Source organism: Falco rusticolus, chromosome 10, assembly GCF_015220075.1.
Source record: "Falco rusticolus isolate bFalRus1 chromosome 10, bFalRus1.pri, whole genome shotgun sequence".
In the NCBI taxonomy this organism is placed as follows: Eukaryota; Metazoa; Chordata; class Aves; order Falconiformes; family Falconidae; genus Falco; species Falco rusticolus.
In genome coordinates this window covers 36,534,229-36,559,635 of record NC_051196.1, presented here as the reverse complement: position 1 = coordinate 36,559,635, position 25,407 = coordinate 36,534,229, and the positions used below count along the sequence as shown (strand labels likewise).

General features: G+C 44.7%; 1 protein-coding gene across 3 annotated transcripts; it reads right to left on the bottom strand.

The window, feature by feature from the left end:
- Positions 1-825: 825 nt before the first annotated feature.
- Positions 826-25,407, bottom strand: LOC119155152 (agouti-signaling protein-like). Of its 3 annotated transcripts, none has more exons than XM_037403415.1 (4): positions 25,154-25,407; positions 6,421-6,575; positions 2,826-2,887; positions 826-1,242 (listed from the first exon to the last, which is right to left on the bottom strand). In XM_037403415.1, the coding sequence occupies exons 2-4, from the start codon at positions 6,572-6,574 to the stop codon at positions 1,066-1,068; spliced, it is 393 nt and encodes a 130-aa protein (XP_037259312.1). In that variant the 5' UTR covers position 6,575; positions 25,154-25,407; the 3' UTR covers positions 826-1,065. The 3 variants fall into 3 exon arrangements, with proteins under 3 accessions (XP_037259312.1, XP_037259313.1, XP_037259311.1); XM_037403416.1 differs by lacking the exon at positions 25,154-25,407 and adding an exon at positions 6,699-6,753; XM_037403414.1 differs by lacking the exon at positions 25,154-25,407 and having other exon boundaries at positions 6,421-6,595.

The window sequence follows — 25,407 nt, the reverse complement described above, 5'->3', positions numbered from 1 at the left end:
AAGGAACATTGTGGATACAGAGCAGAGGAGGTAAGAAGTAAAAGCTGGAGTTTGGCAGATGAAGAGTCTTCGATGTTGGGGACAGCTTCTGGGTCTGCTCCCCCCGGCTCCCCCGTGAGCACGCACCCCGCTGCTGGCAGTGTAACCACAGGTTCCTTCCTGTGCCATCTCGGGTATCTCAAGGGTAAGGCAGAGAGCTTCAAGAACAAGAGAAAGATGTCTTCTAGACACCTGTTTGCTTCACCTGTACCTCTAGAGCTGTTTATGAGCCTTGGAGGATTGGTATGGCGTTCGGTAAGTTTTTTGCTCCCTCTGGGCGCGGGTTGCATGCAGCACATGGAGGCTGCCAGCTGGATTCATGCTTGGGGTAGGTGCTGGGAGTTGCCCGTAGTAAGAATGGGCGGGGAAAGACAGACTGATTGTAATGGCCTTCTTCAAGAGTACATGTGGGATACACATTCATTTTTTGCTGATCTTTCCTTTCTTCCTCAAAGTCCTGAATCCGTGTTCCTGTGGGAAGCCAGTTAACCCTGAAGCCTGCGTTTTCAGTGTGATGTTTTGGCGGTGCTGGGAGCTGGTGCTGGGAGCTGGTGCTGTGTGGTCCCTGTGGCAAACCCAGGCTCGTGTCCTTCACTTCACTGCTCTAGTGAGGCTGTTTGCGTGCCATTGGCACAGGTTTTTTAGTGCTGGTTAGGCAATGCTGCAGTCTGTGGTTAATGCAATCCTTAAAAAACCCACAAAAACAAACACCCAAAATCCCAATCAAACAAGAAACCCCCAAACCAACAGGAACCAAGAATTCTTCTTAAATGTAGGTCAGTTTTGCTGAAAATTCCTCTTCAATGTCCATCTCCTTGGTTGTCTGCTCCCTCAAAAAACTTCCTATCTATGGTAGCATTAACCCCATGAAAAAAAATTGCCATTGTTTGTTTGGTTTTAAGAGGGGCAAATCCAAGCCTCCAGCTTCAAAGCTCTCTACTTTCATTGCTATACACATGGGGCAGTTTGCAATATATGCTTGAGAAACTAAGAAAGACAGAAGCCTTATTGCGTTCCCAGTTTGGCTTAGCACTTTGGGTTTAACATTAGACATTGGCAGATGGTCTGAAAAATACGGCATTTGCACAAAGCACAGTAGTTACAACATGAATTCAAGTGCGGTTTGCAGGTTTTGAAGTTTGGCACACAGTCAGCAGCTGGTGTGGGCCTTGGTTTTGGAGATATCTTCAGCTCAGCATTTTTCTAGAAGAAAACACATGGAAATTCACATAAAGGTGACATGGGTGTGGGTCAGGATAAAGCATAGGTGCAATGAAAGCAAACTGTGAGAGGAGCTGGCTGGAGATGAGCAGGCGGTTGCCAGCAGTGAGACCTGTGTTAGCAGCAGTGCAGAGGTGTGGTGGGACTGGATCACGGGAAGCACTGGCTGGGGACCAACCTCCTGAACAACATGGTAAACCTCCTGAGCCCCCCATTCTGAGCAGCTGGAAACGTGACTGGCTAGAGCATTGGGAAATGCTCTGTAGGGAAGCATGTGGCAGCAGTGAAGGAAGGGATGGAAGAATCTGCAAAGGTAATGACGTTACAAGTAACATAAAGTAAGGAATTACTCTTGGATCCCCAGACTTTTCAAAGGAAAGAGTGAAGCCTCCCTACCAATCTGTTGGAGCTACTGTTGGAGCTCGGTAACTCTGTGCCACCAGATTTGTGCACGGGAATTAACTACAGACACGGGTAAGTGAGCTGAAGAAGATCTCTCAGCCTACCCAGGGAGTGCCACTCATCTGTCCGTGCTTTGGAAAGGTGGAAAACTTGGGGTTGGTCAGCGTGTGCCTGGGACCAGGGGAGATCGCTGCAGCCCTCCAGCCACAGGCACCCTACACTTCAGCTCGGGAGTTCCTCAGGAGTTTCAGTTTTAAGGTAAAGTGTTAAGTGGTCTCTAAGTGCTTTAGGAGCCTTTAAGCCAAAATACTTTGGCAAAGTTTGGTCACAAGAATATCCTGCTTTGAGCTGAAGGAACTAAATGGAACTAAATGACATCCTTTTGAGCCTGGGTCATCCCAGGAGTTCAGGAAGTGTTTCTAGGAGGGTTATTGGCACAGGGAGTCAATTAGAAAGGAAAAGGACCTTGAAACGTTTCTGCTTGCAGCAGTGACTGGTTTGGCTATAAATGGCTATCACAACACATTAAAAATAAAGTAAAAATGCTATTTTCTACTCTTCTAGGCAATCTCTGAAGTACTGGACCCTGTAATACTTTACATTCGAGACCTATGGGTAACGTCACATTGAGGAAATCCATCAATCTGAATTTACTGATCTGGTAAAATCATTAGCTAACATTTTCAACCAAGTACCAGCTTCTTTGTATGCCTCTGCTTTAATGTTTCAGCACCTGCAGTTAAAACCCAGCAGACAGAAAGCCTGTGCCCCTGGGCTGCAGAGCCTGAGGGTGAACCCACACAGTGCGGCTGGGAATGGTCCCTCTTTATGGCAGATGCCTCGATAAATTTACAAATAATTAAATCAGCTCAAGGTTAAAGTAACTTTTGTGTAAAAGAGGTCTGTAAAAACCAAAAGCGAAATCATACCCAAGACGACCCTTCAAACCCAAACAACCACCTCTGAGTAATCTAAGATCACACAGTTTTCTTTCCACCATTAATGTTTTGCATCTGTTTTTACAGTATTTAGAGCTTCAAATTGTATGTCAATTATTTAAATTGGGGTATGGCAGTAAAAGCCTTGCAAATGAGCACACTGAGGAAAACTGCAGAAGTAAGAAACCGCTCTAATTCAGCAGAGTTCTCTGAACAGCCACCTACCTTGGAGGATTTCTTGTTCTCTGCCTCTTTCCTGCTGACTTTCTGGGATCTTTTAGTTAAGTCTTCAAAGAGAAGAGCACAACATAATATTAAATCAATTTTACATCATGTGTTATTTAATTGAGATGCTTAATAGTATTTTTGTGGGAGAGAAGGCAGACAACCTGCACAGCCACCTTGTCACCACGCACGTCGCCTCTAGGAGGTGACCCCCCTGCACCAGCGGGTCCAGACGCACGTGGGCAGGGGGCTCGGCGAGGCAGAGGGGTGCTGGTGGCAGGGCTCTGGAAGGGCTTTTTCACACATTGTTTGGTCAGGTGTGAGCAAGAAAAATAATTTCAGAGAAATAAAATTAAAGGTCTCTGTATAAAAGGTAGGGTTACTTATGCACATTAGTCACATGAATAAAAATGGGAAAAACCTTTAGAATCCTGTATTTTTTTTCCTCTTAATAGTTGGTGTTACCTGCATAGTTTTGCAGGCATTAATGAGCGTACGCTGGTTTTCGCAAGCAAAAACCTCTTTGCTGATTTGGCATAAACTCTTCATCTGTATGATCCCACCTTTCCTTCTTCATTTTGGTCCTTTTTCACCCACCGCCTTGTTTTACAGAACATGACTTGCAAAGGCGTTTCATTAGTGTGCCTGTAGCTTTGGAAGGTTTGTGAATATTTGTAGAGTTGAATCTTGGATCTGGTAAATTTAGCGTGTGTGTGTTCAGATTATGCCCGATGTAACTTCTTTTTTTCTTTAGATCAAATCGCTAATATTTGTGAACTTCCTCCTATTATCCCTTGAAGTCTAATAGCATTTACTGCAGTTGTTATTGTCATTATTATCATTCCAACTCTAACGCTGTTTATTACTACGTATAAACTCCGTGACTAAGACTTCTCTTGGGATCAACCCTGCAAGACTGTTCAAGTGTGAGACACTTCCCAGCTCCCTAATCTGGTATGGTATGTTTAATATCTTTATTCTGTGAGTGTGAGGTCTGTAATAAGTGCTACCTGTATGTAACAAAAGACTGGGATGAAAAATTTACATATGCCCACCAATGAATGATAGACCCTTGTCTATTCTAGTGTTTGCTCTCCATATCTTTTTGAATATTTAATGATTGCCAGGATTTACAGAATGAAGAATACATATTTTAGGCTATTTTGGGGAGTTTCATTTATTATCCTTTTGTCATTTTAGGTAGGGTTATACACTTCTAAGAAACAGTGGGAAGGAAAACTATACTTCAAGAACATAAAGTTATTGCCATTTAATAAGAGCATGTCTTTACGGGGCCTTGCTCTAACTAGGATTAGTGGTTTGGATCCAGTTCCAGCTGGCAGATTATGCCAGCTTTGTTATGCTGCCCTTTGAAACTTTCTGATTCTAACCAAGATGCTTGTAAGCCATTTAATTCTACATGAATTTAATTTTCTGCAGTACAATTGTACAGGATTGTCTGGATTGCTCCATCTAGAAAACTGTTTCAACAACATTCAGTGAAAGGTTATATGAAGTGACCGAGCAGAGATTTAAATATTGGCATGATGTAAACATGCTTTGATTGTTCCGGGGAATTTGGTGAAGAAAACGATGCTCAGTGGGCAGATGAGAGGGAGATGCAGAGATGCCTTTTTTGACAAGTGAATGCTGTAGTTGTCTCTTCTGGGTTGGGTAAAACCCTTGCTTTTCCCAGCTGGCCTCTAATCTCATATTCCTCTACCTACTGCATTTCCAACAGCTGCCCAGCGGGCCAGCTCCTTATACAGCTCGGCTGTGACGATACAGGACAACATAACAGGCTTGTGAAGATACTGATAGCACGCACCGCTGAGCCCTGTTGATACAACTGCAATTTGAAGAGCTATAAAAAGCGTGTATTAATTAATGATTGAGTATTTTACCAGCCGATGCTAACAAATTCTCTGCTTACCTTTTAATTCCATCTTGGTTTTTATTGAATTTGAGTTGGTACCACGAGCACTCTGATAGATTGATTGATTGATTGATTGATTGATTGATAGGTGTGTAAACAGCTGATTGCAAATGAATTTCATTACTCAAGCATGGCTATGGCAACATTTAAAACTGGAGCCATAACATGACTGCCTGCATCTCTGCTGTGTGTGGGCAACCAGAAGGAACTGGACTTGGTATAAAGAAATGTCACTGGGATAGGAAGGTCTATCCAAAATGTTTAAACTGATCTGATGAGAAATCTTTCTGTTGGCTAATATAAAAATAGATTATGTATATCAGCATGACAGATTATAAGCAATAAATTATAAAGAAATTGATATTATCAGGAGGGGAAGGGTGGCTGTGGTTATCTAAACACTCGCGATATTTGCTTTAAATCGTGGATATTTGCTGAGCATGCTGCTCAGATGAATGCGGTTGGCAAAGTGATATGGCATGGCACTGCCCACCTGCCATGTTTAAGGCACAGGCACATTTTTGTGAGAAGATAAGTGAAATCAGCTGAAGGGAATGCATTTTGTATCTCTGATTTTAAGTGGAATAATAAAGTTATTGGAAGTGTGAGACTGAAGGCATCTAGGATCACAAGGACTATGAGATGGAATAGCTTGGGAAGCTGCGGAACAGCATCAGCTTTACTAAGCTTGCAGTTAAGCAACCTTGAGTTAACTCGGGATTCGAAGGTTCAGCTTTCATTGGAAATGCATGTGTGGGGCAACTCCTTCTCCTTAAAGAATTATTGTCCTCAGCAAGCGTGCAGAGAAAATACAGGCAGCCAGGTAAGAACCCAACCTGCTTTAAGCAAAATTCCTAAAAGCCTGTGGAAGAAGCTAACCACGAGAAGCTTTATTTTTGATCTGTTATATTTTTGATACAGTTATGGATGATGTTCTGCAGCTAATTATCCTTTCTTGGAAGGAAAAAGTTGGCTTAAATTACATTGAAAGAGTTAGGGCAGACACTAGGACAAAAATTTGTGAATGGGTAAGCATTGCCCTGACAAGGGACTGCCCTAACAGGACAGCTGCTCACCGGCCCGTAACAGCAGCGACATCGCTGGTCCTGTCCTGGGTGAAGGGATGAGCCCTGGCTATCCTCTGCAGTGCTCTTTTCTTCCCCTGGTTAAAAATTGTTTGGCATGAAAGTAAATGAGATTGAATTTATATTTAATTAATACCTTACACTAAATGAACACCTTAGAGAACTGTTGAGTTCTCAGCCACAAGAGCAGATCCTAAAAACCCCAAAAGTTAGGTTGACTTCTTCTCTTTGCACTAGACTTTCTGGAGTACTGGAAGGCTAATGCCCGTATTAACGGCAGAACACTTCTCTAACATAAAAACACTTACAGTATGAGAGGAGCTGAAGCAAAATCTGTAAGATGAAACAAATTTATGTATTTAGTTAGTTGTTTAGTTTTTTGCTCTAAACTGTGGTTTGCCTTGTTGCCGTTCTTAGCTGCTGTGGCCGTGTTGCCACTGCAGCTCCGCGTACTCTGAGGCACTGGGGTGCAATTGCCACGCTGTGGTCAGCTGGCCAAGCAGCCCACAGCAACCCACGGCTGTGTTTGCTGCAAACCTTGCTGATTTGGCACCGAATGGCAGGTTTTACCAACCGACTATGGAGATGGGTGGGAGATCCGAGAGGTGCATTTTGTTGCTCTTCGAGAGGCTGCATTCCGTCTTCTCCTCAATCACCATGTGGGAAGCGGCAGCTCTCAGCAAACTGTAGCAGAGCAATAGGCTTAGGAAGAGGTTCTTGCTTTCCATCCTGTGGAGGAAAAATTCCATTGTTATGAAAACCAAATTGGTCAAAACCTGCACACAGGAGAGACGCAAGGATACAAATCTCAGCAATGGCTTTCTGTCATGCTGTGCAGCTTTAGCAATGTACCTCTGACAATTCCTTTGCTTCCAACCCTTTGTCTCTGATACCAGCACACCTAAGATTGCAGTTGTCCGAGTGGGAACAATGCTGCCTTAAATGTAACTCTCACAGATGGCCTTTGTTTTCTAACACCCCCCACCACCCCAGTTCTTTTCTCAAAAGGTTCAGATTTCCCAAAAGCTGTGTGTTCTTGCCACTGAGGCTTAGTGCTGTGTATTGTGTGACCAAGGGGGGAAGAACTGCTGCAGTCACTTTTGCCTGGCTCAATCACATCATCAGATTTTTCCCAGAAAACCTCGTTTAAAAATTTGTGCTACAAAACCTGGAAAAATGACAATAATTTAAAACAAACCCACAAATTATGTTTCCTATTAGTTTTTGCCATTTTGAAACAAGTCATTGAAGAACTGTCTTGTTTTATTATACACTGATGTGGCTGCTCTGGTCCTATGGTAAATCATAGCCATAACTCATGCAAGTTATAGAACACCCAGTGCTGTAAATCATTTATGGGTCTTAGGGTTTAGTATGTACTTAATAACTTCTGAGATGTAATGAATTCTAGGGAATTTAAGCATGTTTATGGAGAAGCCTGAGCTCTGCAGGATGTGGCTGTGGGCCTTGGAGGAAAGCCAACGGCCCTGGCCGAGCCCCGCGTGAGCAGTGCAGCTCTGCAGGGTGCACAGTGCGTGTCCCCGTCCTGGTGCCTTTTTACGTGGTTGAGGTTGATTTTATTTCCATCTGCATTAGTTTTGTGCTGTGTCAGAGGTAGGGGAGCCTCCCCTGGGGCACTGCAGCCTCCAGATTTGTGCCTGGCTTTGGGGCAGTGAAAAGCCACTAGGAGCAGTAAGAAGAGGGAGTGAAACCAAATGTTTTGAGCTGTTAATCTGGTTGTAATTACTTAATTACCAGAGAGTTAAGATATGCAGAGTTGCTGCATTGGAAGAGCTTCAGTCTAACTGCTGCTGCTAAGCCGGGTCTGTGTGACACCTGCTTTTACAGCCTCCACTGACCCCACTCCCTGGAGAGGCTGCACGCTGCACCCCATTCCATGTGCTTCACTGGTTTCTCCAGCCTGTCCCACCGGCCATGCTGGTGGGAAGAGCGTCGACACCGCTCACCTCGCTGGCTGCAGCTGCACCGCCAGGACCCAGCCTCGGCGGGGTCCTGCCAGGGTCTGCGGGGCACCTGGGCTGGACCCCCGGTGATTCAGGGACATCTGCACAAGCTGCAGCCGAGGCGGATGCATCCGAGCTCAGAGCTTTCCAGTAGGGGAGATGAACATATAGGGAAGCAAGTGCTGCTCTTTCACCGCCCTCACTGTAAAAATTCCTTCCTTCCCTGTATGCCCAGATCCTGTGAAAATCAGCATACTTAAATGCTAAACAAGCTAAGATTTCTTTAAGTAAGGTATTTTATTTGACCAACTGCGCATTTGGAAACGTAGACCAGCTTTTGGGAACACAAGCCATTATTCAGTTCTTTTTGAATTTTAAGCATATGCCTAGAATATGAACATCAGCAGGGATAATCAGCTTGGTAAAATTAGTTACGTAAAAAGAAGTTCTAATTGGGACCTGAATTTTATGGTTATGACCTAAACAGTTATCTACATATATAAGTGTGTGTTAGAACAGTCTTTAGAAAGCATCAAGAAATCTCAGTCAGGTTTGGGCATCTTCTGTGAAAAGAAGTGGGGAAAATGATAAAAGGGTATCTCTTCTGCATTAAAAAAAAATAATAAAATCAGGCTAGGTTCCTGACCTAGCAAATGTCAGGTGGTGGTGGATGCCCCGTTCCTGGAAATGTTCAAGGTCAGGTTGGAGGGGGCGCTGAGCAACCCAGTGTGGTTGAAGACGTCCCTGCTCCCTGCAGGTGGGTTGGACTTGGGTGGCCTTTCAGGTCCCCTCCCACCCAAACTGTTCTGTGGTACACGGCATGTCTAGGACAGGTAAATGTAGACATTTGGGCTTTAATTTTTCCCCTGCTCTCAGCTGGAGTGAAGAGAGCAAGCTGTGAGCTGGAAGCTGTTTATATTTGCACATGTGGTGTTCATGCTGTGGGTTTTGCTTTCTTAAGCAACTTTTTAGCCTAGTCGCAGGATACGCTGTGGAACATACCTATGCCTTACAGGTCAGTGCATGCTGCCCATCTGGCGTACTGGCACAGCTGGCACATGACTGTCTGTTGGAGACCATGTCAACATGCCCCCAAAGTACTGTTTAGGTAAACTTCTTCTGTCCCAGAATGTTGTTTCCATTGTAGTTCCTTGGCTTTATCTCAGCAAAACTGCCAATGAATGCAATTGTGCCTGTGCAAATGCAACAAAATAGTAAAATTCTACAGCTTGCATGTGTTCGCTTCAGGGTGACATGCGAGTACACTCTAGTGTTAAAATGCAAACCTAGCTGCATGTGTTGATTTGAATTCTTGTGCACATGGGGGGCAGAGAGTGGGTTGCCAAAAGCACTTAGGTGGGAGGAATTTTACAGCCTTTGAGTGACTGAACCTGGAAAACGTATATATTGGTGAATATACATTTTATCTGAAAAAGGTAACACACCTTGGAGCAGCGTAGACTGCTAGATGTGTGCAACAGGGAACTCTGAACAGCGTTCAGAGAACACAGCAAGCAAATAACAGCATATGTGTAGTAAAACTGATGATTACGGATAAGAAACCTGGAATCTCCGAAAGCAGCAAGATTAGTAGCAGAAGGTTACAACAGCAAAGTAGACATTACTGCATAGAAAATTCTCATGGTGTAGAACCATTAAGAGCAGACACAGATGTTTGAACAGAATTTAGTCTTCAGAACCAAAGGAGAGAGGGGAGCAAACTAATCCAGCGGACTTTGAGAAAACAGATTTCTGTAAGTTCAGAAATTATGGGTAAAGCTCCACAAGAAACAAAGCTGAAATGAAAAACCCCCAGTATTCAGAAAACTAACTTGTGGTTAGAAAGCTACAATGAAACTGAATCAAATGATTAAGAGCAAATATCTGGTGATCTGTTAGAAAAAAATATGCTTAGAGCAATTGACACAAGTTTGGCCTTCTTGTTAGCTGTGAAAGGAGGGGATTACACATTTTTTCAGTTTGATTTTTTTAAAAATTTGAGATTTTTGAAGTTGTAACCATTTGGTGTGATTATTAACCCTCTAACTCTTGCAGCTGGAGGAAATAAAACTGAGTGGAACTTTTTGAACTGCTAAGTCCAATACATAGTTATCCTCCACAATCAGCGCGTGTCCATCTCTTTGTAGGTTCGTGACAAGTTGACCTATTATTGCAATTGTAGAGCCCTTCCACACCTCCCTGCTTAATTGCCATATAGAAATTAATTGTCCTTTTAATTTTCAGCCTGACCAGTCTGGGGAAGACATCAAGTACTTCATCTGTTTATATCTCCCTGCTCCATTGACTGCCTGAGTCACCCTGGCTATTCTCCGCGCCTCCTTGGCTGTGCGGCTGTGCAGTTGTGTGCCTGGGTGGCTGTGCAGCCGTGCGGCTGGGTGTCTGTGCGGCTGGGTGTCTGTGCGGCTGGGTGTCTGTCTGTGCGGCTGGGTGTCTGTCTGTGCGGCTGGGTGTCTGTCTGTGCGGCTGGGTGTCTGTGCGGCTGGGTGTCTGTCTGTGCGGCTGGGTGTCTGTGCGGCTGGGTGTCTGTGCGGCTGGGTGTCTGTGCGGCTGGGTGTCTGTGCGGCTGGGTGTCTGTGCGGCTGGGTGTCTGTCCGTGCGGCTGGGTGTCCGTCTGTGCGGCTGGGTGTCTGTCCGTGCGGCTGGGTGTCCGTCCGTGCGGCTGGGTGTCTGTCTGTGCGGCTGGGTGTCCGTCTGTGCGGCTGGGTGTCTGTCTGTGCGGCTGGGTGTCCGTCTGTGCGGCTGGGTGTCCGTCTGTGCGGCTGGGTGTCCGTCTGTGCGGCTGGGTGTCTGTGCGGCTGGGTGTCCGTCTGTGCGGCTGGGTGTCCGTCTGTGCGGCTGGGTGTCTGTGCGGCTGGGTGTCTGTCTGTGCGGCTGGGTGTCTGTCTGTGCGGCTGGGTGTCTGTCTGTGCGGCTGGGTGTCTGTGCGGCTGGGTGTCTGTCTGTGCGGCTGGGTGTCTGTGCGGCTGGGTGTCTGTCTGTGCGGCTGGGTGTCTGTCTGTGCGGCTGGGTGTCCGTCTGTGCGGCTGGGTGTCCGTCTGTGCGGCTGGGTGTCTGTCTGTGCGGCTGGGTGTCCGTCTGTGCGGCTGGGTGTCCGTCGTAGCGGCTGGGTGTCTGTGCGGCTGGTGTCTGTCTGTGCGGCTGGGTGTCCGTCTGTGCGGCTGGGTGTCCGTCTGTGCGGCTGGGTGTCCGTCTGTGCGGCTGGGTGTCCGTCTGTGCGGCTGGGTGTCCGTCTGTGCGGCTGGGTGTCCGTCTGTGCGGCTGGGTGTCAGTGCGGCTGGGTGTCTGTCTGTGCGGCTGGGTGTCTGTCTGTCGGCTGGTGTCTGTCTGTGCGGCTGGGTGTCCTGTGCGGCTGGGTGTCTGTCTGGCGGCTGGGTGTCTGTCTGTGCGGGTGGGTGTGTGTCTGTGCGGCTGGGTGTCTGTCTGTGCGGCTGGGTGTCCGTCTGTGCGCTGGGTGTCTGTCTGTGGCGGGGGTGTCCTTGTGCGCTGGTGTCCGTCTGTGCGGCTGGGTGTCTGTCTGTGCGGCTGGGTGTCTGTCTGTGCGGCTGGGTGTCCGTCTGTGCGGCTGGGTGGCGGTCTGTGCGGCTGGGTGTCCGTCTGTGCGGCTGGGTGTCCGTCTGTGCGGCTGGGTGTCTGTCTGTGCGGCTGGGTGTCCGTCTGTGCGGCTGGGTGTCCGTCTGTGCGGCTGGGTGTCTGTGCGGCTGGGTGTCTGTCCGTGCGGCTGGGTGTCAGTCCGTGCGGCTGGGTGTCTGTCCGTGCGGCTGGGTGTCCGTCTGTGCGGCTGGGTGTCCGTCTGTGCGGCTGGGTGTCTGTCTGTGCGGCTGGGTGTCCGTCTGTGCGGCTGGGTGTCCGTCTGTGCGGCTGGGTGTCCGTCTGTGCGGCTGGGTGTCCGTCTGTGCGGCTGGGTGTCTGTCTGTGCGGCTGGGTGTCCGTCTGTGCGGCTGGGTGTCCGTCTGTGCGGCTGGGTGTCTGTCTGTGCGGCTGGGTGTCTGTGCGGCTGGGTGTCCGTCTGTGCGGCTGGGTGTCCGTCTGTGCGGCTGGGTGTCCGTCTGTGCGGCTGGGTGTCTGTCTGTGCGGCTGGGTGTCTGTCTGTGCGGCTGGGTGTCTGTCTGTGCGGCTGGGTGTCTGTCTGTGCGGCTGGGTGTCTGTCTGTGCGGCTGGGTGTCCGTCTGTGCGGCTGGGTGTCTGTCTGTGCGGCTGGGTGTCTGTGCGGCTGGGCAGCGCGCAGGCCCAGAGGAGCCCTGGCAGTCTCTCTGCAAGTTCCCAGATCTCAGCCCCCAGTGAGCTTTGGAGTTCGGCATGTAGGGGCTTCCACCTGCAGCAGGGGCTCTTTGTCGTTATCTCCCACAGCTATCTCTTGATGCCAACGCTGGGCTCAGCCCTGTCCTGGATCACACTGAGCCTGCTAACCCCCTCCCGCAGATCCCTCGCCGGTGATGTAGTGCCCCAACAGCGTGCGTTCCCAGGGGTGCGGGGCTCAGGGGGTGCCTGGGGCGCTCCCTGAGGGCAGGACCCAATGGCCGTACCCTTCTCCTGGGTGCTATGAGCGCTGTCACCACTGTCACTGCACCATCCACAGAGGTCTCACGCAGACTCAAGCATGGCTCCCGCGTACCTTTGCTCTGAGGGTTAAGCACTGCGATTCACTGCTCGGCTGCTGAACTCCAGCACGTCTTCCCTGTTGGCAGCCCCCTACGCACGATGCTGAACGTGCTTCTTTCACTTAAACATAACTGTAACCTAACCACCTAACTGTCAGCAGCCATCACAGCAAAAGTAGTTTTATGACCTCACAACACACGGCAAGGATGAAATGGAGTGCGCTGGGTCTCCTTGTCACACATCCATCGCATCCCTTTGACCTTAAGTGCAGGGTCTGTACAAAAGGCTTTTTCCTGTGGGAAATATCCTGTATATCCCCATCTGCTACTGATCATCATAGGAAATCCTCAAAATAGTCCAAGTTTTCCTTTTCTTCAGTACAGCTAGATGAGTATGATAAATACCGTTGCATTGCCTGGAGATAACTTTCCTGGCTACTGCCAGACCTGCTGTTTGTGTCTGCTTGCATGGGCACATCTCTGCAGGGTTTGCTTGTCACTAGTTCCAATCGCTTGCATTTATAATTACCACAGCATCAGAGTTCTGCCAAACTCAGCTGTTCTGGAAGCCACCAGGGCAATGTTAATTCCACTTACCAATGGGCTTTGATATGGAATCAGGAATGCAGATTTACGTTTATGTGGATCCCTTGCACATAACAACTAAAATCATTGAACAAATGCATTTTACAAAAACCATAACATTTTTGTTCTGAACACGATAATGTATTTATAAGTGACAATGATTCCTGATCCCCCCTTCCCCTGCCCCCCAATATCTATTTTGTGTTAGTCAAGGGGTGGGGGAAATGTCACTATCTGATTGTCCCATTTGTGTACTTTTTTCTGGGCGTCTCCCAGTCTAACTTTACTTTTCTTTTAAACAATTGCCCATGGTTGTAGAAAACAGGTTCCATATTTCGAGAATCTGTTCCAGTCTGATACTTTGTTCATTATTTCATGTTCTACCCTTGCATCTTGACTTGTTTAAAAAAACTGAAGTGCACGGTTGTGGTGCTTGGGTATAAACAGAACCTCAGTTTGGGTAAGAAATGCTCCGTGTGCTGTCTGTGAAGATAGACATGGCTGTAGCTGACAAGCAACCGTTTTCAGACTTGAGGCAAACTTAGGTCCAAGTCTTTTTTCTTTCAAGGGTAATAGTTGAGGCTAATTTTATAGTTCTCCTCTAATACCCCTACTTAGTGCTATTGGCTAAGTTTGTCCTCCAGCCTACATATTTTCCCTTAGGTATTCCAGAAATTGCCCTGGAGCCCATACTGCAGGTGAAGCTGGGTGGTTACATGCCTTTTGCTCAGGGATTTCATCCATCAGCCTGCCCAAACTGCTGCCAGACAAGCCCGTGTTCCCACTGTCTGCGCCCACCACGTGCCGTGCTGCACCGGCTCCTCCCTGCCCTGGCTGGGTGGCTGTGAGGCTCGGCTTTCCCTTTGCATAAAACAGGTGTATATCCTTATTTACCTGCACAAAATGGTGTAATCTTAACTTGGCTTTAAACAAACAACTGGCACGAATTTCTAGGATTAAAATGTGTCACATCCAAATTTCGGCTTCTTTTCTGCTTCAACAGAGCTATAAAATACTATTGACCAAAGACGAACGGGCAGGTGGCATTGGAGGGCTTCTCTCAATTCATTCTCATTCCGTTTCTGTCTTTCAGACTCTTTTCTCTGGTCTTTTGTGTATTACTTTTTCATTCCCCGGTATAGGAGCCTAGCACAAAGGGCACTGTCTTTTCTCGAGCTTCTGTATACCAAACCCACAATCAGTTTACTAAAATGAATTGTATATGTTGTACAGAGGTAAGTGCACCAGAGAGACTTCTGTTGTGTTTGATGTAGTATGTTAAGTTTCTGCGCAATTTTAACATTTTTTTAAGCTATTGAACTCAGTTTACCCTTCTTGCTGCTTTTATTTCTATTTTCTGTCTACCTTTTGTTTTCTTTCATTTTCAGTGATCCACTGTGCCCGGTTGCTTTTGACACAGAATTTTCTTTGGACACATTTCTCCTACCTTTCATGCATTTAATTCTTTTTCCTTTTGCACTTTTCCATTGTTTCCCTACCTTGTCCTCATCATCTCCAGCTGGATGATCCTGAGGAATGAAGCAGTGAAACTGGATGAGATGCAACAGTGCAAAGGCCAAGTTCAAACACTGAAGCTTGAGGGCAAAAAAATTTCTGAAGTTAATGGCTTCTGGATTTCAAATGTTAGAAAGGGAAGAACTGGCTGTATTGATTACAGCGTGACCAAGAGTGATAATGTGATGCAGCTGTGAAAAAAGCAAATTCAGTCCCAGGGTTTATCAAGAGGAGTATTTGTAACAGAGCTATGAAAGCATTTATATTGTATGCAGATACTGGTGTTCATTTAGAGGATTGTGTCCAAATTTCATTGCCCATGTAGAACAAAAATGCATTTAAATTAAAATGGATGGCAGCAAAGAACCATAAAATCATTACAAAATGTCATTGCTTGAGATAACATACGATCTAGCAATGTCTCCCAGGATAGTGTCCTAGACACCCAATTTCTTTATACTCCACTTGACATGACTTCATGTGGAAGGTGGTGTGGGCCTTCATCCCCTCATACATGTTGATGACAAATATGAGAACATTTCATTTACATTTGTGATAAGCCTGAACATGATCAGGCAAAAGGATCTTGTTCTATGCCTAGAAACAATGCTTTAGCGTCAAATATTCTTGAATTTTTTAAGGATGCCTGAATACTAATACACTGTTATCACATCTAACTGCATGGTTTTAAAAGCACCTTACGAACATATACCATTCCCTCATTTCCTTGGTTGCATCAAACTGGTTTACTGTATTTTTGGTAAAAGTAAAATGAGCTACAGTGAAAATTGCTTCAAGCTTCCCTCTTAACTTTGAAAAAGGAAGGCATTTCTGAGAGTATCTGAGGCATGTTCCATCTCTAGTAAACTCAGTCATACTGACTTTGAGCTTTAGTCTTCTTGTGTCAGAATCCCAGAATCCCAGCACGGTCAGGTTGGAAGGCACCTCTGGAGACCATTTAGTTCAACCTCCTGCTGAAGCAGGTTCTCCTAGAGCAGGTTGCACAGGAGGAGATTCCAATTAGACCTCCTCCATTAGACTGGTGTCTAATGTTACCTGCTCCTTCGGTAAAGCAAGAATAACATAACAGTCATCCTTCAAGTCCTCAGGTCCCGGAGGACCTCGGTAACTGAATTCTGCAGGAGCACAGCTATCAAACACTGGGGGAACGGGGTGATCAAAGCCTGATGGAAGGCAGTCCTCAAATCCCAGAGCACTACAGTGCTCAGATGCTGCATGGGTGCTGTTCCTGAAGTTTTGGGCACATGCATTTCATTAACTGAAGCAGAAGGCTTTACAGTTTTCATGTTTTTGAGTACCTCATATATATATATAAAAAAAGCAGCAATATGAAACTGATGGCATCCTCTACAGTCTGTTCCTGTTAAGAATAGTCATAATTTGATCAATGGAAGAAAGCTGACGCTTTCCTTCATCTGTGTCTCATAACCATACACACAGATGCAGTTGCAAAAGTTGTATGGGCTGCATCGACCCTTGCTATGACCTGCAGCCGCTTGGGGCTGCTTGATGGCTAAAAACAATTAAAGACAAACGAGGCACACAGCCAATCCAAAAAGATTTGCAATGTGCAGGACTATGCAATGACACGCATAATTTGGCTTGTATATGTCTAAAAGCCCTGATTTACAGATGCTGTATGTGTTATTTTTGTAGAAATATATAAATGCAGTCATTTTTAATTCTCTGTGTGTGTACGTAGGGAAGGGGATAGCTCAGCACACTCTTTCAAACCACCCTGTGTTTATTTTTCTCTCTGCAGCTACACTTATCTATTACCCCCCCTGTAATTAGGCTGTATATCACACTGTTTAGACCAAAACCACTTGAGCTGGGATGGGTTGAAAAGGAAGAAAATAAATTTCCATCCTGAGGATGTTCAGCTGAGTCCACTGGGCCGTCATAGCTCAGATTTCAGGATGGCAAAAAGGGTGAGAATCACTCTTTATGGCAGCTAGAACCAAGACTCACTGGGGCTCAGAGATCAACTGTGTTTGGACTAAAAAGGAAGAGTCTGATTAGAAGAAAAACTTGTCCGTCACAGTCACTATAACTATAAATTACTTGCTTGCTCTTCCTTCTATCGCTCATTCGGAGCCACCCCTACCTGCTCAGGTGCTGCATTCTTTGCTCAGGATGGTCAGGACAACAAAAGAGGTTTGAATTACAGGAGAAAAGGTTGAGATGAGACATAGGGAAAATCTTTGCAACATTGAGGATAGGGAAGCACTGGAATAGCTTGCCTGGAGATAATTACTCAGTCTCCAAAGTCAGAGACATTTAGGAATGAATTAGACATATGTCTGTCAGTCAGCCTGCTATGCCACTTTTCATACTCAAAACTAACACAGATTAAAACCCCCCACCAAAGCCAGACAAAACTACACCTTCTTTAAAACTACCCAGTGTGATGGTGCCTATAAAGCAAATATGGATCTGCGTCCCAGTTGTCAGACACACATTAGATGCCACAACTGAGGATGGAGTGAATTTAAAAATTAAAAATAGAGTGTAATAACTGAAATACTTAGACACAACTAATGTCAAAAGAAGCAACTCTGAGTGATGGGAGTTGTTGTGCTGCTCAAGTGGAAAAGGCACAGAGAATCAATGATTTGTCTGGCTATTTGTAGTGATCAGTATGAACGATGAGGTGCTGGTGACTCGTCTCATGGACGCTGCCTTGTAACAGAGCCTACGACGGATTTAGAAGTGACTAGTAAACTGATGGTTTATAAGAGCTCTTGAGAAAGTAGCTAGAAGCCTCTAGCTTCTAAGAGTGGATAAACCGCGCTGCTAAATATCTAGGAGAGCGCAAAGCCGTAATGAAGCTACAGGCTCACAAAAGCAAACAAGGCTGCTGTGATCCATGGCCTGACTTCTTCCATGACAGGCTGCAGACCTTTCCTGGATTTCACTGCTTAATTCTTAATTAAACCAAGTGATAAAATGTCTGGTACTTTGTTACTCTAGATTTGTTTAGTTTCAGTTTCTAGGACCTGCATCCTTCTAAACCTTCCTCTTCACTGTGGAAAATGCTTTTGTTTTCATTTTTTTGCCCCTCCTGAGAGGTAGTTTCCTCATATTCTCCCAGCTCAGATGAACAGGCTCAGCCCATAGAATTACTAAGTATAAATTACTCTCCTCCCAATTCTTCAGTTATCTACATGGCTTTTCTGTTCAATTTTCTAATTTTTCATTAGGAGCAGAGGTAGTATTTCTTTAGTGACCTTGCTGATGCCAAATAATTTCCTTACTCCACTCTTTTTTTTACTCCACTCCACTAGTTATTTTTTAATCAAGTTCTCTATTTTCTGCTTCAGTTTTTTTCTAGGAACCGAGTCAAGCCAAAGCACATATAATGTCCTTATAGTCCAATTAGTCATTTAGGTTATTAGCAACTATCTAGCTATTCCATGTCTTATTGAGAATGAGCTTCCCACCCAGCTTCACCAGCTTAACAATTAGCACCTTCTTTAAACTGGTTGTCTAGCCTTCCCCAAAGGAGCAACTGATTCCACCAGTATGGGGTGAAACTGGGGTTGAGATTGGGTGGGCTGATCGATCCATTGATCAGTCAGTCAGCCTGATGATTATAGAAGGAATCCTGGATTCCTGCCTTAAGGACTACAGGGGGGAAGAGCACTCCTTTCCCAATGCTGAGTGTGCATCTCAGTTGTGAGAAGCTCCCTGTTCATCAGCCAGCATGTCACATGCTTGAAGGCAAGTTATTTAGACCAGTTGCTTTAAAAGAGCTCTGATGCTTCTTCTGATTGACTGATAGAAGGGAAAGTGTTTTTAATATCTGGATTTACTTCAGTAGTGAATATAATATTTTTTTCTTGAACCTTTCACTTTTTCTGTGTTGTTATTTCTGGTTTAAGTTCAAGTTGTGCTCTCATGTATGAGACGCATAGCATTGTTAGGGGGGTTTATTATTTCCAGTGCACTCTACAGGCTCTACTTGGAATTTGATCTGCCTGCCACAGATTATCATTTTGCTTCCTGTTTTTAAATGATTCTAATCTTCTTATTTATTTTTACTAACATCTTCAGGGACAGGACTCTGTTTGAAAATGTACTCCCACCTTTGTACTGGGATTTAGGGCATGTTATAAAGCATTCTTTAAGGGTTCTGGGCTGTCCCTCATCTTCTGCATGTTTAAGTCTTTCTCCTAGCTTGTTTGGGAGAAATATAATTCTTTCCAGCTTTATGGAACTGCCTCTAGGAGGATAAGTATGTTCTCAGAAGATGAGAAGCCAGTGAAGTGTCTGTCTTTGAAGACTGTAGGAAAGAGGAAGCCATGAAACTGTTGTTCCAAGTTCACTTTTCAGGGAAACAACTTGTCCTGGTTTCAAGCTGGGATAGCGTTAATTTTCTTCCTAGTAGCTGGCACAGTGCTGTGTTTTGCATTTAGGATGAGAATGATGCTGATAACACATTGATATTTTAGTTGTTGCTAATTGGTGTTTGTACTAAGTCAAGGACTCTTCTGCTCCTCGCCCACCCCACAGCCAGCAGGCTGGGGGCACCAGGAGCTGGGATGGGGCACGGCCGGGACAGCTGACCCCCACTGACCCCAGGGACACCCCAACCATGTGGCATCACGCAGCGCATAAACTGGGGGAAACTGGCTGGGGGCTGCCGCTCGGGAACTGGCTGGGCATCGCTGGCAGGTGATGAGAAACTGCACTGTACATCACTTGTATGTTCTAATTATTTTGTTATTATTATTATTTCTCCTTTGTTTTCTGTTCTATTAAGCTGTCTTTATCTCAGCCCGCGAATTTACTATTTTTTCCCTCAATTCTCTGCCCGTCCCACTGGCAGGGGGGAGTGAGTGAGTGGCTGTGTGGCATTTAGCTGCCTGCTGTGATAAACCACAACATAACTATAAGAAATACTTATCCAGGACACAATTATACAAAGTACTATCCTGTAAGAGCTTACATGCTGTTTTATTAAGAGGCATTACTTTTCTGGCACATCCTTCTGCTCTCTTCCTGTGCATGACTAGATACAGGCTTTACAGACAGGGGTGTGGGAGATCTCCCATTTGTATTCACTATCAAGCCTCTGTTGTCTTTGGTTGTATTCTGTTTATCCATTCAGGAAAAAAATGGCTTTTATGTCACAATCCAGACATCTAAGAGGTGAAGTTGTTGGTTTTTTTAGGAGGGTATGAGTTGTGAGATATTTGATCTGTGACTGGTGGAGGCTGATGGTGGATTAGCTTCAGAAATCCTTTGGGCAACAACAGTCCTTCTGGCAATGTGATAAATAAGATCAACAGCCGATTTATATCTGATGATAAAACCAAAATAACATCACGCTCTGGCTTTTGCTGCTGATTAATTTTAAGCAACTTGCTTGAAAGTCAGAGGACCGAGAGTTTCACAGAAGGTAATGGAACAGGGAGAGGTGCTGAGTGCCGTGCAATGCCTGCTTGTGGTGGATGGAAAACCAGGTGAGGAATAGGAGATGGAGCGTTGGCAAGGGTTCCTACTGTGCAGTACGTGCATGGAAGATGGGTACAGCTGTGGTTGTCAGACTTCCTGATCAGCCCAGGATGCTCTGAGGGACTGTTGGGGTCTCAAGCAATCAGCCGGGTCCGCAGCCTCGTCCCCGCTGCTGGTGCCTGAGGTTGGTGCTGGTGCTGCAGCTGTAACCTGGGCTCAGGCTGTGGGGGAGAGCTGGGAGGTGCCCCCTCAGGGACTCCCTGCTTCCCTCAGGTGCTGCAGAGGAGGCAGGAATTTCTCCTTAGCTGATGGCAGAAGGACCTGCAAAAGGGAGGCTTGAAGGGGCTATGGCTAAAGGGCTATATTTAAGAAAGAACGATAAATGCCTTTTATTTGTTTTCAATGTGGAATGGAACTTCTAAATATCCTACTCTTCTATTTGACATCGTAGACTAGAGGGTTCTGGCTCGTGTTAATCTTTGACTGGTAAGAAGCACAATTTCTGCTTGAAGGTGCCCGTTGCACATTGGTGACACACGCCAGCCTGGCACAGCTCAGAAGGTGCTGAATGAGGGGGAGGGCAGCCCCTTCTGGCGTGGCCACCGATGACTATGGGGAGAAATGGACGTTTCTGGACATTCCTTACACATGCAGGCAAGGTCGTGTTCTCCTGACTGCGGCATGGGCGAATAACGGTTGGAGCCATCAAAGCATGCAGCTACTTAATGCAAATTAATTTGTTGCACTTATATGCTCTTTTAGAAATTAGGAAATAGACAATAAGAAGATCGATTTGCATCGCCCTTGTCCATGTAGGAAAACCTATGACGTGGACATCGTGTACCATATGGAAGAAAGATGTCGGAGCAGTCTTGTGTATCTATGCAAGATCAGCAAGAGATCTGGGCTATCTCTACAAAGTGCTGCGAGGCACAGCTTTCTTCATGGAAGAAGGAAAAGCCATCTGTGGCCCATAAGTGGGAAATGAGGATGAAGACAAGTATCTGGGAGATGTTAATTGATAAACTACACATAGGAAAGCAACACACATTCTAAGAATGAAAAAGTTATGGACAAACATCTAAGAAGAAATGAATATTGTACATTCAGAGTGGGAAGTTTCTGCTGTTCTGGAAAACAGTGACTCAAAAGGGCTTGGGAGCTGTGGTGGAAATGAGCTCACGGTGTAACACGGTTGTCAAAAGTGCTAATGGAGTTCTTTAATGAGAAAATAGGACTAATGGAGGAAGAATGCTTATTTGGGATTGGTATGGCTATGTCTGGAGCATGCTCCAGGAACACCACTAACTGAGTGGAAAGAGTTGGGAGAAACCATTAAAATGACCGAAGGAATGGAAAAATATGTCTAAAAAGAGCTCTCAAAGATCAATCTCTTTAATACAAAAGAGAAGCTGTAGAGTCTCTCAGTTCCTGAATGTACTTGGCAGGGTTGGAGGCGGGATGTGATGACAGAAGGGTTTGCCAGCAAGATGACAAAAGCATAATGAGATGAAGTGACCAGAAGTAGAAGCCGGGTCTAAAAAATTTCCCAGATCTGAACTATTCTGGCTCTACTAACAGTTCTACTTTAGACCACCCAAAGGCTGATTCAGGTTTTCTACTACAGAAATTTTAAAAGAAAATAAATATTTCAGTAAGAAAAACAAATTCTAAGCAAAACTGCTGGAAATGACATGGTCTGTGTTACATGCTAACTAATGATTAGGTGTTCGGTTTTATTATGGTCTTCCAAATCCTGGAATCTGTGCCGGGAGGTGGCTGGTCACTTCAGCTAGGGCATGCTGGGGACACGCTTCTCACCCATCATCTGGGAGACAAATGCAGTAATTTCACAGTTTCCCTATCAATTTAACCTACCTCTCGATTTCCTTATTTTAAAGGGTATTGTTTCTTTTTTTTTTTTTTTTTTTCCTAAATCCTGAGATCTCTGAAGCCTCTTTAGCTCTAGGAAAATAAGTAAAATTTCTCTCCAGTGTCAGGCTTTGAGTCAGACCTACTACAGCCCGTTCTAAACCCTTAGAAAGCACATGCTGGAACAATGAGCTTTGAGTTTCAATCTGCAAACGATAAAAAGCTCAAGGTGAATCCCTATATAATATATACACAGATATTATTTAGGGGTATGCCTATATATTGAAAATATGTAGTGATGTACTAATTTTTTTCATGTGTTGTGTCCCCTGAAATGCAAAGCTTATTGCTTTCAGATGATCTGTGCGACATTGCTGCCATTTCATGTTTTTTAAAAACAAAACAAAAAAAGAAAGAAAGATAGATGGGAAATAAGTCTTTGTAGATTCTATATGGCTCGGGCTCAGAAAAGTGTCAGTACAGATTCTTTCTAACTCATGTTTTTAGTTGATCACAGGAGTGAACTAGATCTGCTCAGCCCAGAGCTTTGTCATTTTATCGCATGTAACAACTGATGATTCTCTGTGGGCCATCATGGCCGGTTCCCCACAGTGGGATCAGTCACCTTTATGGTTTTTTCCTTTAAGCAAACATATTACAGCCACCAAGAAACAGGGGTGCTGTTCCCAGGCGCAGCCTTCCCGGGGGTTCCCCTGGCAGAAGGTACCTGCTGCGGCCCCAGCAGCGCTCCCTGTCCTGGCTGGCCCCGCGATGCTGCAGGGATGCCTGGTTGGGGCACCTGGAGAAGGACCTGGCAAAGCCCAGTGCCACATGTGCTCCACAGGAAGGGCAGGCGCGCTTGTGTGTGTCCGCTCGGGCCAGGCTTTGTTTGTAACTGGGATACTGCTATTGACAGGCTGAACACATACTTCATACTTTGCTAAACAAAATTATCGCGTTGAATGGATTTGAAATGCTGAATTAAATGCTATTATGTCTTCCTAGTTATTTGTAGGTGGGAATGCATCACAGATATTTTTCATGGCATGAGCATTTCAAAATGCAGAGGGGAAAAAAGTCTAGTGAGTTGCTTCCCGAGTAGAGCACTGGTCAGTGCTGCCTTCTACTTCCTTGTAACTTTAATTAAATATACTTCTTTGAAGACTAAATAAAATTTGAATGACCCACGTGAAAAAAGATTGAAGAGAAATAGTGTGATTTGAAAAACAAATTTCACAAGCAAATGCTATGCAAGAAGTCAGTGGGCTTTTTTCATTAAATTTGCTGGTTTTAGAAATGTTGTTAAAAAGTAACAACGTTATGCAATATTTCTTCCGTGCAACTATGTATGCCACATGAGTGTGGGCACTTAATTAATGAGGAGTTAACTATCTAGTCAATGTTTTTAGTGGGTCTTTATTCTGCAAAATACTGGAGGCTAATTCCTGTGTGTAGCTCTGCTTGTGAGTCCACTTGTGCATCACAAGCTAAAGGGAATACTAAAGATGCAAACCTGTAATGAAGCTGGCAAAATTCTTCTGCAGTTTTCATTGAACTGTTTTTTTCCATGTACAAGAAAAATCAGATTTCCCCCCTCCCAAGTTATCTTCCCTATCTGTGATCACTTGTGTATTTTTTGCATTTGGGTTGGAATGTTTGTGAAAGCTTTCTGAGCCTGCTTCAGCAGAGGAAAAAAAAATTTATTCTGTGAAAAGTTCTGCAAAAAGATGCACAGGGAAGTGCAGGTTTGATATTTGGAAAGCTGAACCGGAGATGTGTTCTTAAAAAAAACAAACAAAAAAACCAAACCCCACAAAAACCCAAAAAATCAAGGCAAAAAAAAGCCCAAAGCAACACAAACCATAAAAGTTGTACATTTCCCACCCCCAGCCGCCCCCCCCCCCCCCAGCTTCAAAAGACCTTATTTTAGAGAGACTGTGACTAAACCAGCCCAAAATGTAGGCTGGAGAGACTTCAAACTATTGAAATAAAATGTACATAACCTTGGGGGGGGGGGGGGGGGGCAGATCTACAGTCAAATAATACCTCTCGAGAGCCCTTCCTGCCTCCATCAGAAATGTTTCTGGTATTAAGAGGATAGCCCACAAACTGTGAAATGCCAGAAAGCAGCAAAGGCACATTTGAACACAACGAACTACACTTTTCTTTCATCATATAGCTGAAAGTCAAAAGAAAGAGAGCTGTATAATATACAAGGAGAAATAAAGTAGGGGAAAAAAATGTAGATGAGAATGTAGGGGGGAGAAAAAGATGAGAATGTGGAAAGCAGTAAGAAATGCATCTGTTTAAGAAAATCACAAATGTAATAAAATGAACAATGTTACTGTTTGTTTTCTAGTGACTGCAGTCATGATAAAGTTGATAAAACACTGTAGGAATTCAGGGTGGAAGAAAAATGTTGGTATTGCAAATGGCAATTACAAATTATCTTTACATTTCGTATCTTGTTAACTCTGTAAAGCAACTGTTGCTTGCTAAACTTGCACAAAATTATACAATATTATGAATACTAATGGAGGATTAGACACTTGGGATATCTGTAGTGTAAAGTTACCTTTTTGTGACATGCTAGAGAGAGAACTTACAGGGCAAATTAGTAAAAGAATTACAGTCCAAAGTTTGAAGAGAAATATTACCACTCCCAAAACAAATCAATTCTAAACCGTTAAAATCTTTCAGGAGTTACAAAAGTTTCAGCAAGATAAAGTTTTTTTCTATTTCAATATTATATAGTAATTTTATTTACCTCACTTGGATGGGGAAACAAAATAATTTAGCCAGCCAAATAAAGCAGTGTAAAAATACAGCATAGGAAATATACTTTGTTAACATTAAAATCACACAATAGTGTATAGAGATAATACAACATTTAAAATAACATCAGAAAAAACTTAGATACAAGTAGACTAGACTAAAGAGCAAGATTTGCAACAAAAAATTGAAGAGCCAGATACATCAAACAGAATCAGAACAATCTAAATCACTGGCAGCACTGAAAAAAGTGTTTGAAGTTGAGCAGAAAACTGGAGCAAATAAATGCAGAAGAGCAAAAAGGTAAAATATCAAAGTTCAGAGAATTTTAAAACTTTACTGCGTCCCAGACAGTGAGATAGCTTTGCAGGACTGAGTAGAGTGTAAAGGAGGACAAATATCTCCAGTGCCATGGAGCAGTAAAACACAATATTTTAAGTCCAAGCAACACATTGGAAGTTAAATGCCCTGTAGAAGAGGTTAAATATTTAGGTCCTACCGAAACAGCAAGCTGTTGTCCTATTCATCAGGCCCTAATGAAAATCAATGCAGCTGGTCTCCCTTGTTATGCTGATCTTCAGAGAACATAGGCAAAGCTTTTGGAGTTGTTTGTACTCCCATTTGACTGCAGTGCAGCCTGCTTTTAAATATCACCTCCTCCCGAAAGCAATGAAGAAGCATGTACTAAGTTTTAGCTGACAAAATTATGACTAGGATAGACAGTCTATTCTTTTCTACTTGAATTTCTGCTTT

Excerpts from the sequence above, each read along its gene's own strand:
- LOC119155152 (XM_037403414.1), bottom strand. The coding sequence starts at position 6,595 with ATGGAATTTTTCCTCCACAGGATGGAAAGCAAGAACCTCTTCCTAAGC. Across the intron at positions 2,888-6,420 it reads CCCACCCATCTCCATAGTCG|ACTTAACTAAAAGATCCCAG; the intron begins GTTGGTAAAACC and ends TTCTCTTTGAAG. Across the intron at positions 1,243-2,825 it reads AGAACAAGAAATCCTCCAAG|AAAAATGCTGAGCTGAAGAT; the intron begins GTAGGTGGCTGT and ends GTTTTCTTCTAG.